Source organism: Ursus arctos, unplaced genomic scaffold, assembly GCF_023065955.2.
Source record: "Ursus arctos isolate Adak ecotype North America unplaced genomic scaffold, UrsArc2.0 scaffold_2, whole genome shotgun sequence".
NCBI classification, from domain to species: domain Eukaryota; kingdom Metazoa; phylum Chordata; class Mammalia; order Carnivora; family Ursidae; genus Ursus; species Ursus arctos.
The window spans coordinates 25,424,721-25,444,281 of NW_026622874.1; the positions used below are offsets into that span (position 1 = coordinate 25,424,721).

Here is a 19,561-nt window from a genome sequence, read left to right on the forward strand (position 1 = left end):
TTAACTTTCTCTGGTTCAGCCCATATCAGTGCAGATCCTGACACAGAAAGGCCTCTACATGGATAAGGTTAAGATCCAGTGGGGCGCCTGGGTGGCTCAGTCTGTTAAGCGTCTGCCTTTGGCTCAGGTCATGATCCCAGGGTCTTGAGATCAAGCCTTGTGTCAGGCTCCTGCTGGCTGTGAAGCCTGCTTAAGATTCTCTTTCTCCCTCCACCCCCCCCCCCAATCCCAGGCGTGTTCTCTCTCTCTCTCTCTCTTTTTAAAATATTTTATTTATTTATTTGTCAGAGAGAGAGAGAGAGCACAAGCAGGGGTAGCGGCAGGCAGGAGAAGCAGGCTCCCTGCTGAACATGGACCCCGGTGAGGGACTCGATCCCAGGGCTCCCTGCTAACCAGGAGCCTGCTTCTCTCTCTGCCTCTCCCTCCTGCTCTGCTCTCCCTCACTATTTCTCTCTCTCTCTCAAATAAATAAATAAAATCTTTAAACAAAAAAAGATTAGGATCCAGTAAGATCCAGCACTTATCTTTCAAGAATTTACAATCCAGTGAGGAAGGGAGAGATAAGGAATTTTGAGAAATTAAAAAAAAACATGTACGTAACAAAGTACAATAGGTGTCTGGGAGAACTGCCACTGCTGCTGTTAGCCCCAGTGACTCCCCACCTGGGTCACTGAACAGCCCCCTAACTGGCCCCTGCCTCAGCCTGCCTCCAGTCTTTCTCCTTCTCCCACTCCAGTCCTGTCTCTGCACTGTAGCCAGTGATGGATCTACATGTAACTCTGCTCCAAAGCCTCCCTCCGCTCCCCGTCTTGCCAGACGAAACCAAACCCTTCCCCATGGCATGCCTAGCCTTTTGTAATCTGACCTCTCCTAATCCTTGGGATCCTGTCCCACTCTACACCTATGCTCCAGCCAGAATAAAGCATTTGTAAAGGCCAGATACTACCAGCTCTCTGGCCTCAGGGCCTTTGCCCCTGCAGCTTGGTCTGCCTGGAATGTTTTTCCTCTTACTTCCCAGTTGGCTAACTCCAACTAGCCTTTTGGAACTCAGGGCAGAAGTAACTTCCTCTTCCCAGGACTTCTTCCCTGTCTTCCCTTCACTGTCTGGGTTAAGCACCCCTCATCAATATTCCTGCAACACCGTAGTATCAAGCCTGAATTATAATGAGTTTTCTACCACTCTCCCCACTAGACATCAAGTTTCTTAACTCAACTTTGTACCCAGTGCCTCGTGCTGAGTAGACAATAAATGATGGTTGAATGAAAAACTGAATGGCAGGCAGAGGAGTTCATAGAGAATATGGAAAGTCATTAGACGCTTCTGAGTCAGAAACTGATAACACCACCAAAACTACATCTTCAGATGAGTAATCTATTAGTTACCAGGTTGGGGGGGGGTGTTGGGGGAAAGGGGGAGAAGAGACTGAAGTAATAAAGAGCTTGAAGAAGGAAGAAGGTGACAGTGAGAAACAGGAATGGAAATGAGCTTGGCTTTGGAGGTAATGCTGTGTTTGGATGTGTTGGCAAAGGAGGGAGGTGAAGCTAAGGTCTGCAGCTCTGGTCTGAGACGGCGCTTGAGTCGAGGCAGCATAGAGAAGTCAGGAGAAGGCCCTGGGTGCAGGTAGCAGTGGGGAAAGGGCCACCAGGGAATCTTTGAGAGGAGATGATCTGTTTGTTTTTAGAAATAGCTTTAGCTAATGAGGACAGAAAGCAAACAGACTGAAGGAATTTTGAGCTGTGGGTTGAATTTTGTCTCTGGGTGGTCTAGGCAGGCAAAGACTCACGAGCCAGGGCATCATCTCACCCTTTCAGAAAATTGGGATGTGGGTCCAACGACGATGTTGCTTTGTGACTTTTATGGCTTTCGCATCAAATGATCCCACTACCAAGTAGAGCTATTACTTCTTTTGCAAGCCCTCCGCCCCCGTTCCAGAAGACTTTGCTGGGGGATAATGCTGTTTCTCCATCTGGATGGGGCTGTGTTTTCTCAAACACATTGCAGTTCTCAGTCCATTACCTTTTTGTCTTCTCGCATTCTTCCTGTTTTCCGACTCTGAGTTTATTTTAGTCTGGTGTTTCTTTTGAAATCATCACAGACATCTGTCTCTCTTGCCTTCCCCATCCGTCCACCCCTCTCCTCTCCCACTCCTGATCCTCATCATTGCCTTAAGAGACCTAAAACTGCTCGGCTTCCCTCCTGCTTCTCTCAGTTTCCGGAGCCTCTTCTCGGGGCATGTCTCAACCTGTTCTCAGCCTCAGACTAATCCTCCATAACACTGAAAATGACAGATGAGGTCAGACTGGCATGGGAGGGAAGGAAGAGAACATTTCTTACCCAGGAAACCACGCTCATTCATAACTGGGTTTCCAAATGAGAATAGGCTACAAGGGTGTGTACGTACGTGTGTGTGTGTTTCTGCTATCAAGAACCCCAACTTCTGCTTTCCTCCTAACACATGCCTATATTCTGATGTTTTGAACTCCTAGTATGTAAAGAGGATGAAGCATCAGAACTATAGATCTTTAGATTAGTAGCTGGCGGTGCTGGGTTTGGGAGAGTGATCCTTTATCCTCCAGGATCCTCTCACAGTTTGTTACCTTGCCAACTGGTATGCTGGAGTTTAAAGCTGCAAGAGTCTTCGTGGGCTGAGAATGAGGAAGAGAATGCAGGCTGCTGATACTAACAAGGTCCCCGGAGTGATTTATTAGTGTCTCCAGTCCCCTTTTATTTGACAGAAGGAAAAGTAAGTGTTTATTCCTTCTGATAAGAGATGCATACTTAAGCAGTTTATATATTCAAGCCCCATTCACCTCAATTTGGTTGTTTCTGGTTGGTTCTGTCTTAAGACATGCACAGGCCCCTTTCAATTGTCCTCTCTAGCTATCATCCCGGTTCTCTTTTGCCTTTTATGCCACAGTTCTTGGGGGAAGCCGGAGCCTCCACATCCTTCCCTCCACAACTTTATAATTGGATTTTTTCCCTCCCTGTTCTACCAGAGCCACTCTCAAAATTCACCCATAACCATCTTTGGTTCAGTGACCTTTTCTTTGTTCCCGTTTCCTTGACTGTTCTGTTACCCATCTCCCTAGGTAGTAGCCTAGCTCTACTCCCACCTCTCCGCAAACCGTTCCTGCTAGCGGTGCCCTCTTCCTGCTCTAGTCCCTACATCCGGGCTTCCCTTTTATTGCTTTGGCCCTTCGCTCTAGCTTGGAGAGTTTCTTTATGCGCTCAGCTCTGAAGATCCACTCTACACTTGGCCACGCCCCCCTAGGGAGCAGCATAGGAAAAGCCCCCACCCCCACCCCCACAAGCCTGCAGGCTATAACCTATGGCCGGAGGCATCAGGAGGAAAGGAATAATTTGGGGAAGCTAGGCCTTGAATATGACCTCAAGCTGGGAAGTTTCCACTTGATCCTGAGACTGGTAGAAATACCTGCTTTTTAGACGTTAATGTGCAGACAAATCACCTGGGGACCTTGTTAAAATGCAGATTCAGTAGGTCTGGGGTAGGGGCTGAGATTCTGCATTTCTGGCAAATTCCCATGTTGCTGGTACATAGACTGTACTTTGAGAAGCAAGGGGCGAGATCACACTTAACTACTGTCAGGTTTCCTGGGGGTTTTCTGCGTTGTTTTTGTAGCTCATCTGGAATGTATCCGACTTGAGAGCCAGGATGCTATTGTTTGCATCTTTGTGTTCCCCATTGATAAATTCCTTCTGGGTGTTCCTATGAATACTTAATTGATGGGACCCAGGGCTGAGTTGTTTATATCTTCTAGCTTTGCTTTACAAACGCTAATTTATCTTTACATCACGATTGTGAGGCAAGTGGATCCTTTTTTTTTTTTTTTGACTATAAATAGAAATGAAGAAAAATGAATGATTCTTCAAATAGTAAGTCACATTTCAGATTCTGGTCCACAAGTTCCTTGCTCAGAGGGGTCCCAAGGACAGGTCTGGGGTGAATGCTAACGCTGCCTCTGCTTGGGTTCTCACCAGACTGCTCGAGATGACCTACTCACTTTCGGGACCTCATTTACTCTTTCCTGACTGATAAATCGGAAACTGTTCCCTCTCTGTCTCCTTCTCTCCTAGGCAGGTTCAGGAGACTTAGGGAGCTGCAAGCTCCATGTTAGGAGGCCAGATGCCTGCTGCTGAGGTGACTCAAAGGTTGGGAAGCAGACAGTGGGCCAGCCCACATGCCGGACTCGCCCCCACACGGCAGCTTTACAGGCATCTTTCCAAGGGCTCTTAGCCCTGCGGATTAGAAGCACCTTTTAAAAAGACACTGTGAAGAGGAAGTGGGGTGGGGGGGGGGGCGGGGAGAAAACCACAGAAATCATAGAATAATAACCACCTCAACATAGTGTCCCATGTCCCTTAAGTTCAGCTTCTGAAACGGAATTTTTGCTTTCAGGGATTTCTCCCACAGCCATGAAGATAAAAGCAACCCCCGTCTCTAAAGTAGGTCACGCGGGGAGAGAGCGAGCTGATAAATGCAGATGCCAAGGCACTTTCACCCTTTTCCAAACCAAAAATAGAATTTGGAAATTGTCTAAAGAAAATGGGTGCAGCTTGAGAAAAGCTGGGGAGAAAAAAGTGGGTGGGGTGCTCCTGCCCTGGATTCACTTGGCCCACAGCAGACCTTTAGAGCAGGAGAACTTGACTCCGTGGCAATTCCTCCCACTGACAGCCCCTCCAGCCCGCGGGATCTCTTCACGCCGTCTAACTCACTTCCTACTGGTCACTTCTGTTGCATGATTCCAGTGGGGTTGTAACTATTCCCCTACTCCCAGTTCTGGTAACCACTGTAAAAAGTTTCTATTAATCAAAGCCTAGATGGGGGAGACAAGGCAAGAGGCACTTTTGGATTTCTTCATCAGAGCAGCTCTGTGATTCATTATCTGTTCCAAAAAGCGGCACATGCAGTTCCAGGAAAGGGGGAGCGGAAATGCTGTGTAGCCCAAGTTTGGGCTCCCCTGCCTTTGCCTCTCCTTCCCTCCATCTGGCCACAAGCCAGGCTGTTTTTCAGCAGCTGCTCCTGTTTCTGGATGGATACTCCCATGCCCACCCCCTGCTATTATGATGGAATTGGGGGTCTGGCGAGGCACTGGGATTGGATTGGGCGACCAACAACCACAGCTGTGGCTTGATCTCCGGGGCGTAGAGTCTCCAGAGATTCTGCACGTCTCAAGGTCAAGAGATCCCACTCTGCTCCATCTTAGCTGGCGGGAGCGTTCCCATTCACAGCTCTTCCCTGGGCGCTCAGACTCTTCCCCAGGTACACAATGAATGTGAGTGTCCTCGGGAGAGGGTGGAGGGAGGGAAGACTAGGACCCAGATAGACAGACAGGAAGGACAACTACACACTGAAGGAAGTATCTATGCCACAAAGGGCAGTGTGATGCCGTGACTGGCTAGAAACAAATAGCCACACAGACGTGGATCAACCCGGAGAAAACCTCAAGTGGGATCCAGGAAAGGGATCAAGTATGGAGAGTAGCCAAAGGAAATCCTGCCGCTCAGAGACAACTTCAGTGCTTTGAGCAGAGGGATTAGAATGATTTTCTTTTACCTCAGAGAAAGCGCGTTTCCAGCAGCTGCCCTGCCCCAAGACTTGAGAGATCGAACGTAGTGAAAAATGAGCAGGTGGGAACACATGGCATTTGGCACATCCCTGAGTTCTAGAAAAACTGAAAGGAGCCTTGCCTTGGCATCTAGTGGAATGACAGGCTGGGGCAGCCTGGCAGAGAGAGGTCCAAGTTCATAGGGAGAAAGCAGAGGGCGCCAGGGCTGACTTGGTGCTGCTAAGTGGGTAGAAAGGGGGAAGCTGGGTCTTACCTTCATTCTGTAATTTAGGGATGTGGCTTATCACACAGGCACGGGGGCTTCTTGTGACCAGGTCCCAGAAAACTTTATGAAATAGGTGGATTTATCAAGAAATCACAGGCCTACTTTATGCTAAGAGAATCACCTGTGGAAGATGCTCAGTGGTAGGGACAGGGAGCAGCCCTTCTTCCCGCAGTTTGCAAAAGCTGAGAGCCAGTACTCCTCACCTGCCCATAAGCGGGCAGTACCCAGTGGTGGGAGATGCTGCTGATCAGGAGAGCAGGGCAGAGGGAGAGGCCCTTTTAGGAATGCAGTCCCAGGAGACTTCTCCCTCCCTGCTTGTAAGATTCCAAATGTTTGAGATAAACCCCAGGATATAGTCCAGCAAAGACGCTTTGGGCTATATTCCTCGGAGATGGAGCTAGAGAAGGGTTTTATTTTTAAAACGCTTGTTCCTGCTGGGGGAGGGGGTGGTGGCAGGCATTGGGAAGAACTGCGTTTGGATCAGGAAGGAGGCATTCTACTAGAAGTGGGTATCCTTTTACACTTTCTGCTCTCACATATTCTCTTCTCTATACCCTCAAGAATTGTTACTAAAAAATTCCAAAGACATGAGTTAAGATCACAATGATTCCTCACATCAATTCTACTTCTACTATATTTTTCCTCTGAAGGCTTTCCACTGGGTAGAATTTTAAATGTGAATAATGGTTCAAAGGCTGAGAAACAAACTGTTCATTACTGGAAAGAGTGCCAGGAATCCTGGGAAGCAGACCTCACTCCCACCGGAGTTCTGCACCTAATAGTAATGGCTTCTTTCATAGTCACGGGAGGGTTGGATCACTGTTTCTTTTCATTCTCGTCTTCTTTCAGTAACTGCTGGGATAAAAGCAAACCTACAAGAATAAAAAATTCACAAACAGGACAAGAATATTTAGGGCAAGAGATCAGAAGTTCTTTGGTTATTCAGTGAACTGAACTAACTCTACTTTTTAAAAAAAGTATAAGGAAATAAATGTCCATCAAACTCCATGTCGCAGTGGGTATTAGCCTTTCCAACCCCATCTCACAGGCTCTGAGTTGTCATGCCTAGCAAGTTGAGGTGAGAGACTCAGACTAATCCAGTGATAAAAACAGAGCAGTTTTGTCATTATTAATTCCATTCCCAATATTTACTGCATCTTTAGTCTGAGAAGAATTCTACCAATGTTGCTAAATAGCCCATTCCTTTCCACTTCTCACCCCCAAATCCAATCGGTGATGAATGGTAGGGATAGAAGGGTGCCTTACTCTACTAGGTGCCTTAGAGGAAATGCAGTCACCGAGGAGGGGCAGGTCAAGCTTTCCATCATTAGTTCCTTTCCCCAAATACAATCAATGGTTTCGAGAGGGAAGGTAGGTTTAAAGTGACATGGTAAGAAGCACTGTACTAAAACATCACCTTTATTCACTATGTGATCTTCTTGGGAGTATTCATCAAAATGCACTTTAAACAGGCGCCTGGTGACTCAGTCATTGGGTGTCTTCAGCTCAGGTCACGATCCCAGGGTCCTGGGATTGGGCCCCCTATCGGGCTCCCTGCTTGGCCAGTAGTCTGCTTCCCTCTCTCCCTCTGCCCCTTCCCCTTCTTGTGCTCTTTCTCTCTCAAATAAATTAATTGAATTAAAAAAAAAAAGGCACTTTAAACAACTAGTTTTTACACAGCGCTCAAAAAAAATTTTTTTTTCCTAGACCACAGCTAATTTGATCAAGAGAAGAGGTCCCTCCCAGAGTGGTCAAAAAGTGGTTAGGTACTAAAACAACAGCTTCATTTCTAGTCACAGTGACTCTGATTTAGTTGTGTGTGATAACCCAGTCCTGGCACCAGGAAGGCTCTTTCCCAGGACCTATCAATTAACATGGCTTAAGAAACATTCTATGCCCAAGCAATTCAGGCTAAAAATAACTCCATGGGCTATTTTTTTTCTTTACTCATCCACAGAAAGCATTTGTATGTCAACAAGATCTTTGCTCCTTGAGTGTTTTCACTCCTGCTTACTCCTCCCTGAAAATAGAGTTGTTTGATACAATCAGGAAAGTCAGAGTTGGTGTGAGACGTACAGAACAGCAAAACCAATGCTGATGCAACTAAGCTTTGAAACTGCCAAGTGTTCAGAGAAGAAGAAAAGAACCCGGCATTCACAGATAGGCTAAGTTTAAAATAGATTCTCCCTTACTCACCTTTCTTACAAATATATACAATTCTTTGACAGTAAAATGTATCTGATTTATACACAAAATTCACTTCTAAGTTAACAATGATAACTGAGTGCTCACTATGTCTGCTCACTTTTCTAAGGAACTTTAGGGGCATTAACTCATTAATTTTCACAACCCTACGAGGTAGATACAATTATCTCAATTTCACATTTGGGAAAACTGAGGCAGAGAAAAAGGAATAAGTAGCAGAACCAAGAGACAAACCCAGGAAGTCTGGCTCCAGGGCCCATGCTCTAACCATTACACACATTGCTTCTGCAACAACCCTGCAACAAAAACGATGTTTTCGGATTTCCTACAAAGCTATGTCTCCCTATCAAGTATGTCCATTTACATTCTCTAAATTACACAGAAACATGGTCCCATGGTTCAACTTAATGTGAAAACAGGAACTTTGGTCTTATCCAAAATATATCAACTCTCTTAAACACACCAAATGTTACCTCCTTTCAAATATAAAAATGCACTGAGATAGCTGTTTAAGCATAATTACTTTCTAGCAACAGGAAATGTTTACAAAATCCACACCCTGGACCCCCTCTTCAGTTTAAGTAGTCAGCACTCAATGGATCTCTTGTGGCTAGAACAGGACTCAAGTAGCTAATTTCTGAAAAACACGTCAATTTTAATAAGACCCTGGTTAGGCAAGGTTTAATTCTATGATTATTAAGGTGATAGAGCATAAAGCAGAAAGTTCCTTATGCTTAATGAATCACTAATAGATTTGCAAAAAAAGCAAAGCACTGGCCTACTCAGTTATGACAGTTCACATAATCAAGACTTTAGGAACACTAAAGCACCATTCATTTGCCCATTCATTTGCTCCTTCTGTACAAAGGCCATAACCCTTACTTAAAGCTTTGTCTAACCTCAATTTGTCCCATCTCTTAAACACCCTATTTATAAGCTGTTATTGACCAATACCAGCGTTTAAAGTACTAGTAACAATATTTTATTAATATTTTATTAATATTTCTAATTGATTTGCTTTTGTGGATTAGTGAATACCTTTGAACCGTGAGTATTTGCCTTAGACAAAAGGCTCTCTTAAATGCAATGATTATAGTAAAATAGCTCCGCTGTCATCACCTAAGTGTTTACCATGACCCAAACACTGGAGCAAATCAGGAAGTTTTGCCAAGTAAGTTGAATTTGCCTAGCCCTCCTCCCTTATCTAATTTGACACAAGCCAATTTCCTTTCACTGATGCATTCACTTTCTACAGATAAAACAATAAAAGAAAAAAAAAGCATTGAAAATTCCATCCTGACATCCACTAGACTGCAGAGGTGGGTCTGGCCAACTGGGCAAGTCGGTCTCATCAGTTTCCCTCATGTGTCAGTTTTTTTCAATAACAAAGTTGAAAGATGACCCATGGTATATAGTTTAACAGGATAAAACTTAGTTTTTGTGAAAACATTTTTGCATATGGGAAGGGCTTCAAAAGTTGGCACTAAAGTCATTTAGCATCAGACACCATCAGATTGGCCTGTAGAAAATCAAACTGGCTAAACGGACTTTTAAAAAGGCAGTTGTAGTGACAGGTTTCAAGAAACTGGCTGGCCACTGATATTGGTTAACTAATAGCTATCCTCCCATCTAGGGGAGAAACCTTAAACGAGTCTCTTGATACTTAGTGAATGAAATCAGCAAACAATGTCCCCAGTCTGTGCATGACTGATACTAAGAACCACACTTTGACGGCCAGGACACAGTTCCCCTCCTCCCACTTCTCTCCCAACCCAGACAGGTGATTACAGACAAGGAGGCAATTAACTTGCTTCAAAATATTTAATACGTGTTAGACACGTAAAGTTACATTTTTATACAAAAATCAATACAACGAAGGAGAAAATACTGTACAAAAACCTTGTCAGCTCCCCCAACCTTTATACAACAAAGACTGGAGTCACCGTATCTACAAAACCATAAGGTCTTTCCACTTAGGGCTTCTGTCTGTAAACTTTGTTTCACTGAACACTTTTTAAAAGCACTGTGTAGTAGTTCTGATCTAGAGCTTTTAAAAATATATCTATTCTCTATATACTCCATATTTCCAAGCTTGAACTCTTCTGTGAAGTTCATCAAGCTTTTTTTTTCTTCTTTCCCTGTGGGGAAGACAAGGGCCGCTCATATTCCCTTTTCCCAGAGTGATCACAGGGTCAAGCGTTTTTCAGGGAGCTAGGAGGGGAGGGGGTGGGGGGAGAAAGACTACAAGTCTCTACCCCAGCCTAAATCCCTCCAGTCTTAGGAAATCCTGTGAGGAAATGCCACTCCTGGCCCCGGTGCGGTGCTCGCTTTCATGTGAGGGGTGTGTGTAAAGTCCCTTCCTCCCCCGGGTACGAAAGGGGAACTCCCCGGCCCCGGCCCCCCTCAGCCGCTTCCTTCTCGGCGCTGCCGGCAGAGGAAAGTCCCCGTCTGCCCCCAATCTCCTAAGCCCTGGGAAAGGGGTGATGCATTCCAGAAGGACAAAATAGTCTTAATTCAACAAGACAAGCGTACGTACACAGACATAACACTACACAAACGCGAACGATCGTCCTCTTCCGACCGGCCTCGCACCCCCAAGCCTCCAGAGGAGACCGCGGGGAGGCTCGGCGCGGCGGGGCCGCCGAGCCCGAGCGCAGTTTGTGCGGCCCGGCGGCAGCCGCGCTCTCCGCCACACGCCCAGCGCCTACGGTCCCTGGGCCGTCCTCGCGGCCTCACGTCGGGGCCACCCCGCTGCTCAACCTCCTTCCGAAGGGGACCCGGGGGCTCAGAAGGCCACGATGGCTGTGCTCCAAGGGTTAATGTCTCTCAGCACCGGCTTATCGCAGCAGATCTGCCCGGGCTCCGCGGCTTCCGGACCGCTCTCCTCTCCTTCGGCTTCCTCCCGGCCGCCCCCGGGGCTTTTCCGCAACAGTCCCGAGAAGCTGGAACCGAAGATGCTAATGAGGTTAGCCACGTTACCGGTCTCCATCTCCTCCTCCGCCGCCGCCGCCGCCCCGCCCGGCTGCTCCTCTGAGTTCCGGCGGGGCTTCTTCAGCGGGCTCGAGCCGGGCGCCGGGCCGCCCGCGGGGCCGCCACCCACGCCCGCCGCGCCGCGCTTCCGGGGGCCGACCGCGGGCGGTGCCGGGGGCTCGTCCTCGGCTGGCCGCGGCGCGCAGCAGCAGTCAACTCGGGGGCACGCGCCCAGAGGCCCCTCCCGGTCCTCCGCTCCTGGGGGGCAGCCGCCGTGGCGGCGCGCCCCACGGGGCCCCTCGGGGAAGCCGTCCGAGCCTCCAGCGGGACCCCCGGCTCCTCCCTCCGCCATCTCGCGCGGTCCCTCCACGCGGCGCCAGGCGGCTTCCGCCGCCTCCGCCTCTCCGCCCCGAAGAGTGTCCCCGGCGCCCGTCACGGGGACCGCGGGCTCCGCGTCGCCCGCCCGCGGCGCGGCCAGGCCAGCGGGGCGCTCCGGCTCGGTCTCGGGCCAAGCGGCACCGGCGGCCGGCGGGGGCGGCTCCCCCCAGCCCGCGGGCGGCCCGGCCGCCGGCTCCCCGAGCTGCGGCGGCGGCACCGCCGGGCTCCCCGCGGGACCGGCCAGGTAGAGGCTCGGACACGGGTCACTCAGGTAGACCTGGCGGGCGCTACGCAGCACCAGCGAGACCAGCAGGTTCTTGTGCAGTTTGATGCCGCCGCGCTGGACCCGCGAGTTGTAGATCTTGCCCAGGGAGATGCTGACGATGCGGTGAGCCTCCAGCTTGAACTCCATCCTGCCTCCCCTTCGCGGGGCTGGCGCCGAGGTGAGGCGTGAATCCCCAGCTCACGTTCGGAAGCTGAGAGGGGACGAGAGGCGTCGACAAGTCCAATCCGGGGCTGGACCCTCGATACTTGAAGGCTGAAGAGAAACGACTCGGGTGACGCGCTCACCGACCCCCGCGTCCTATTCACAACACAAAACAGTCCAGTCCCAGGTCCGGTCGCTAACTGAGGGGAGCCCGGACGCCAGCCGCCTTATATATGGCCCTCGACCGCCAATCGCGACGGGCCGCCAACCGTTCCGGGGCTGGCCGGCGCGCCCTCCTGCGCCGCGCGCGGCCAATCGGAGGCCGAGGAGGGGCGCCTCGGCTATTCGAACGTTAGTCCCGCGGAGCAGGCTCTTAAAGGGGGCGACAACGTGCGCCGGTGGCCGGACGGGTCCGGGCTTGCGCGCCGCCCGGCGGGTGATGGGGCGGAGGCGTAGCCAGAGTGTGGTTTGTAGTTAAGGATTCTGGCTTGTGCGGGGGCTTGCCAGAACCAGAGGGAACTAAACCACTCAACCTTTCATCTGAGTATACCCCTGGATAATAAGTAGTATTACCACAAGGTATTTAGCAGATAACTGATTTTGGATGAGTGCCTTGCCTTCCTAGAGTCACACACACGCTTAGGATCTGTGGATTCTAACCCCCAAGAAAGAAAAAGGGGGTTCTAAAAGTTCCTAAGTTTTTGGCTGTTTATTAAGGAATTGTAACTAGGTACGCAATTATTGGTTCTCTACTAAAGCCATCATCTATCACTGTTCTTTAGATTCTAGAACAAACACTTGTCACATAAGTTTCAATGAAAAGTGGTACAAGTTCTACCCAGTGATTTTTTCCTCAACACAAGGACTGATCAGTTCACCCTTGGAAGAATCTACCAAGTTCTAAAAATACAAACAGAGAAGTCCTGTGTTCCTATCATGATGTCATAATTTTATTTTGTGTCAAGGTAAAAATACAGGGGAAGATTGTTCCAGACTTTTCTGGTCTCTCAACAACTTAGTCCATCCAGTGATTCTTAGTACGTGGCATCAGGGCAGAATCACCAGAGTGTTGTCCAGAGTCCTGGACTGGGTTCCTGGAGAGTCAGTCTGAATTAGTTCACCCAAGCTCCACCACAGACCTGCCTGATGATTCTGGGTAAAGAACCTCAGGATACCTTAGTTTCTCCAACTCTAAAAGGGAGATATCACATACACATCTACTCTATTATGCAGAAGATAAATGACAACTCTCACCATCCATAGATAAATGGATGATACATACACACAGTGGAATCTTATTCAGCCATAAAAAAGAATGAAATCTGCCATTTCCAATGACATGGATGGAACTAAAGAATGTAATGCTAAGTGACATAAGTCAGAGAGAAAGACAAATAGCATATGATTTCACTCACATGTGGAATTTAAGAAACGAAACAAACAAGTGAAGAAAAACAGAGACAAACCAGACTCTTAACTGTAGAGAACAAACTGATGGTTGGGGGAGGGGATGGGTGAAATAGGTGATGGGGATTAAGGAGGGCACTTGTTGTGACTCCTGGGTGGCTCAGTAGGTTAAGGGTCTGTCTTGGGGCGCCTGGGTGGCTCAGTTGTTAAAGGTCTGCCTTTGGTTCAGGGCGTGATCCTGGTGTTCTGGGATAGAGCCCCGAATCGGGCTCCCTGCTCTGCCGGGAGCCTGCTTCTTCCTCTCCCACTCCCCCTGCTTGTGTTCCCTCTCTCACTGGCTGTCTCTCTCTGTCAAATAAATAAATAAAATCTTAAAAAAAAAAAAAACGGGCTGTCTTCGGCTCAGGTCATGATCTCGGGGTCATGTTCTCAAGGTCCTGGGATTGAGCCCATATCATCGGCTCCCTGCTCAGCGAGGAGTCTGCTTCTCCTTCTGCCCCTCCCTGCTCCTGCTCTTGTGCACATACTCTCTCTCTTCCTCTCTCTCAAATAAATAAACTCTTAAAGGAAAAAAAAGGATTTGATGTGATGAACACTAGTTGATGTATGGAAGTGCTGAATCCCTACATTGTACACCCAAAACTAATATAACAATGTATATTAACTATACTGGCATTAAAATTTTTTAAAGTGACAACTCTCAGCCACAATCTGAATCATAAACCTAGGCATAGCTTTCTTGGAATCCACATGGAATGGCTGGCCTGATCCTGCACCAGGGTTTGGCCAGGGGGGATATTTGGTTAGGAAAAATAGTGAAGAGTGGGATTGATAATGGCCAATTCACAGTCAAGAGGCCTCCAAAGGATGTGATGGCTCAGTAACATTACTTATGCCACGTCTTATTAATGGTAGTTGAGACACCAGGCCATGAGACCCAGAGTTCCTCCCCTCTAGGAATTTTCAGCTTGCATAAAGGAGATAAAATAGTAACATGAATAATTACAGAAGCAAGCCACATATTTTGAGTAGTAACATGAAGATTATTTCTTCTATTTTTCTTTGAGAGTCATTAGTCACTACAAAACACTGATTAAGAGTGCAGACTTTGAAGGAAGGCTTCCTGAGTTGCAATCCCAGCTCCACATTTTACTTGCTGTGTGACCTTTGGAAAGTTATTTTACCTCTCTGTGCCTTCATCTTTTCCATCTGAAAATAGAAATAATAGTCCCCACCAATTAGAGTTTTTGTGAGGATAAAACAAGGCAACACATGTGAAGCTCTTTGAATAGCTTGGCATATAAGAAGAAATCGATGTATGTTAATTAGAAAATATCACCCCACAAAAGACCCAGGGGTAGGAGAAGAAGCTGAGGAGGGGAGAAACAGGAGAAAGAAGCTATACTTGAAGAGGGTGTTGAAAAATGCTGGGGTAGGATCCACGAGTTCTGAGCGGCAGGAGAAACAAAGTTTGGTATAGGGAGCATATTCGGCAGGTGTTCCAGACAGCAATAATAAGTGGAAAGGGCAAGAAACAGAGGCTGGAGCTATATGACAGTGGGTCATGGATGCCTCAATGAGGAGATGGGGCCACAGGGAGCTACCTGAGGTTGTTGAGTAAGAGAACCACAGAACAGATTCTAGAACAGCCAGCACACTTAATTTACAACTGAACTACAAAGAAGATTACTTAATTATAAAGCTCTTGTGAGAGTTTAGGCAAAGGGTCGTGAAGGCCTGAACTAAGTGAAGTTAAGAAGAGTTAAAAAAAACAAAACAAGAAACACGAGGAACTGTAGTGATGACCTGGGATGTCCCCACCCACTCAAACAGGTCACTGATAGAGCATGCATTAGGTGAAGCTGACCCACGTGAGCTGGGAGTTTCACCATTGCCTCTGCATTCGTGGTCCCTCAGCACTGCTCTCCTCACTTGCACCTGTCATGTTCAGGGCTCCTCTCAAACTGTGCTGTCATCGAAGGCAGGAGCCCATCTCATATTTGTAGCCAGAAGACAGTGAGAATATTTAAGAAATGTACGACACAGGCAGTCACCACCAGAACAGAATCCTGGAGGCCCTTATGGTGCCAGGGTTTATGGCGGATTCCTGCAGGAGCAGCTGAGCGGCCAGGAAAGGGTGCACTCAGGGGCCTGGGGCAGCCATTCTGCCAACTGGCATGGAACCATTACAATATTTTAACAACTGGGGTGGCCATACCAGTGTATACTGGGTGATTATGCACTTGGTTTAATGAATGTCTAATAATGATAATGTCTATCAGGCACTGTGCTAGTCACTTTTCCAGCCATTATTTATCATCCTTATAAAGTTCTGAAAGTAGATCAGGAAACTAGGGCTCTGAAAGTCAAATAATTTCCCCCAAGTCACGTAGGTATAAATGGAGAGGGTGGGATTGAACTCCAAACCTGTGGAACTCTAAAGCTGGAGTACAGAGTTCTGGGACCAGGTTATCTTGTTTCATCTCTTACTTGCGGTGTGACCTTTGGAAAGTTACGTCACATCTAAGTGAAATGAGAAAGTCATGCCCTAGTCTTGTAGCATGAGCAAGTTAATCAACCTTTCCATGCCTTGGTCGCCTATTGTGTAAAATGGAAATGACAATACTGGGACGCCTGGGTGGCTCAGTCGGTTAAGCATCTGCTTTCAGCTCAGGTCATGATGCCAGGGTCCTGGGATCGAATACCATGTCAGGTTCTTTCCTCAGCAGGGAGCCTCCTTCTCCCTTTGCCTGCAGCTGCCCCTGCTTGTGCTCTCTCTCTGATAGATAGATAGATAGATAGATAGATAGATAGATATCTTTAAAAAAAAAGAAAACGGAAAGAACAATATGTAAGAGGCTGAGTACAGCTCCCAGTGCCCTATAAGCACTCACTATGTCTATTTCCTGATATTGTTCTTATTATAGCAGTGCCCAGATTACCAGGCACACAGCGCTTGTTGAATTGTATGTGGTTTTTCTACAATACCACATAGTAGCTGCTCAGGAAACGTCCACTGACTTGAAATTGAGCATGAGTACTTCTATTATCAGGACTTCTTCTAATCCTGAGACAACAGAATGGAACCTTGAGAACTCATCTCTTAAACTCAGCAAGCTTTACCTCCCCCTACCAAAAGAGAGATCTAGAACAACGTTTCCTAAGCTCTAGAAAGCAGGTAACTGGGGTGCCTGAATGGCTCAGTTGGTTAAGCGACTGCCTTCAGCTCAGGTCATGATCCTAGAGTCCCAAGACCCAGTCCCGCATCAGGGTCCCGGCTCAGCGGGCAGTCTGCTTCTCCCTCTGACCCTCTCCCCTCTCTTGCTCTCTCAGTCTCTTTCTCTCAAGTAAGTAAATAAAATCTTAAAAAAAAAAAAAGAAAGAAAAGAAAGCAGGTAACTGAGTTCGAATTTGCCATTATCAATCGTTGAGACTTTCTCAGTTAAAAAAAAAGTAGTAGCAAGATGAGAAACACTGGCGGTATGAGAAGGATCCAGGAAGCAACTGCTCTGGAAAAAGCAGCCAGGGCGTGTCCATGGAGTCTGGTCCGTCCTTCCACCCCAGTCCTCTCCCCTGGACACACAGGAGCAGGGCAGCAGGCTGAGAGTTGGCCACACCTGTTCCCACTCAGGTGCCCTCTGGGCTCTGGCTAGAGGATTCCTCTAAGAGAGGGCCTGCGTGCCCACAGCTGTCGACTTTATTTCTTGTTGTTCTTTATTTCTTGCATGACAAATGGAAGACAAATGATTATTATCAGATGATTACAGAACTTATATTGCTTTAAATTAAGTCTAGCCTGTATAAGAACAATGCAAACGCACCACGGATTATACATTCCACAGCTTGCTCTGTGAGAAGTAACGAGGAGCGACAGGCGTGGGTGAAGTAAGTTCCCTGCACTGAGCCTACCTTGCAATGTTAGGCCACTTGGAAATTTTCGGGGGTCAAAGTTGCTTATGTAAGTGAATAACCATTTGTATGAAATCCTGAATTCTTTAGGGGCAAAGCTCTACAAAAATACATTATTAGCACTTTATGTAGGCAATACTCCTCTTTCTCTTCTGAGGGCAAAGCTTATTTATCTATCTATTTATCTATCTATCTACCTATCTATTTAAGAGAGAGCTCGTGAGCAGGTGGGGGGTGGGTGGGGAGAGAGAGAATCTTAAGCTGAGCGTGGAGCCAGACGCGGAGTTTCGATCTCACAAGCCTGAGATCTTGACCTGAACCGAAATCAAGAGTCAGATGCCTGACTGAGCCACCCAGGCACCCCCAAGGCCACTTTCTAATTAAACTTTTTTTCTCTCACTCTTCTGTCATTTTACATCATTTCCCCCCCTTTCGGCAGCTTGACTACTATAGAATTTCTTTATTTTCAAATAACATTTGACCAGGAGTAGGCACCAAAACCTGCCCTTTTTCCCTCCTCCCCATTTCCTTTCCTAAATGAGCCCTACTTCTTGTCCTAAATTTTGTATCTTGGTTCAGAGAAACTTAGGTTATTTTTATAATCATCTTTGTCATACCTTGCCTCCTTTAGTCCGCCTAGAGAACAGATTCCTCCATAAATAGAGAACTCAAAATCATTACAATGAGCCTACCATCCTCTCAAGCCACAGAATGAGAAGCCACTACCATATAAAACCCGAGGTCTGCACTGTTCAATATAGTAGCCAAGGGGCCAACGGGGCTAGGATGATTGAGGAACTGAACTTTAAATTTTATTTACTTCAAATCTAAAAACCAAAACAGGGTAAAATCCATTTTTGAAACCCAACTTTATTATGTAATATTTTTGAGGACTGAAAATTTAGCATCCGAATCAATGCTGCAATTATAAAATACATAGCAGAGTTCAAAGGCTTAGTATCAAAAAGAGAACATAAAATGTCTCATTCATATTTTTAGAATAGTTATATGCTGAAATGATAAAATCTTGGATATCCTGACTTAAATAAAATATGATTAAAATTAACATAATCTGTTTCTTTTTTCATGTGTGGCTCAAATTATATTTCTTTTTTTAAAGAATTTATTTATTTATTTGACAGAGAGAGAGCAAGGGAGCACAAGCAGGGGGAGCAGCAGAGGGAGAGGGAGAAGCAGGCTCCCCACTGAGCAAGGAGCCCCATCATGACCCAGGCCGAAGACAGATGCCCAACCGACTGAGTCACCCAGGCACCCCTCAAATTATATTTCTATTGAACGACAGTGCCCCAATAGTAATAAAGGGATCAGGTGGTGTGGACCTATACATATGCATGAGCATATTGTGAGCAATTAACAAATGTCCTTGATTGGAGAAGAGGGAAAGGAGAGGGAAGATAAAGTAAAAAGGAAGTAAACCATAAAACACTTAGATGGTTGTTAAAGCACTTAGTTTCTTAGAAAATCTAAGAAAAAGGTAAAAAACAGAGTCGATCAGCCAGACGGAAGTTCTTTCTAGAACTGAGAAGTCCCCACACAGGTAGAGAAGCATAATTCTACTTATCTGATTGTGAGAACACAGAAATTATCACAATGTTATTTTAAAATTCAAAATACAAACATGCAAACAAATTTTAGAAACTCACTTGGACAGCATCATTCCCGTGCGTTGTTCGAATGCATTTATCCTTTCCAGATTCGGATGTCCACCTGGAAGCTGCAGGACCGTTTTGTTTCTAACGTGCCATTTTCCCTGCACAAAAACCTTCAGTGGCTCCCCATGACCTTATGGCAAAAATCCAACCCTCTGGCCTGGTCTCTGGAGTACTGCACAACACACCGTCAAAGACAAACAGCCTGGAGCGGTGAAGAGAGCCTGGCTTCTCACCAGCTGTGCACGCTCTTTATCTTACAAAACTGGGGAGTTGAACTAACTCAGTGGCCTTCCAACTCAGGCCGTACAGTAGAATCACCTGGGGGGCCTTTAAACAGGGAGCTGCCCAGACCTCACCGCAGATGGCTTAAATAAGAAACTCGAGGGAGACTCAGGTATTGGAATTTTCTAAAACTCCATAAGTAATTACAATGTGCAGTCACGTTTGAGAACCAGCGGACTAGATGATTGTTTTAGGATCATTTCAGGTCTAGAATTCCGAGATTCTATTAATTCAGGCAAACCTTTTCAACCTTCTTAGCAGCCGGAGCGACATAAATGCCCCATCTCTTTCCCAGCTGGATAGGTCTAATCAAAAGTATATCTATCTTCTACTTCCTCAACAGAATGCCCTCCCCCCTCCTGTCCAAATTCTGCACCACCACTTCCTCCAGGAAGCCTTCCGTGCCCACTGGTATTTACTGTGTGCTCCCTTGGGCACACATACTCTAATAGTCAT

At 47.0% G+C, this 19,561-nt stretch overlaps 1 protein-coding gene across 1 annotated transcript; it reads right to left on the reverse strand.

Moving 5' to 3' along the window:
• Nucleotides 1–4,417: 4,417 nt before the first annotated feature.
• Nucleotides 4,418–12,034, reverse strand: IER5 (immediate early response 5). The gene has a single exon (XM_026509172.4). The coding sequence runs from the start codon at nt 11,817–11,819 to the stop codon at nt 10,845–10,847; it is 975 nt and encodes a 324-aa protein (XP_026364957.2). The 5' UTR covers nt 11,820–12,034; the 3' UTR covers nt 4,418–10,844.
• Between the last annotated feature and the right edge of the window lie 7,527 nt (nt 12,035–19,561).

Excerpts from the sequence above, each read along its gene's own strand:
- IER5 (XM_026509172.4), bottom strand. The coding sequence starts at position 11,819 with ATGGAGTTCAAGCTGGAGGCTCACCGCATCGTCAGCATCTCCCTGGGC.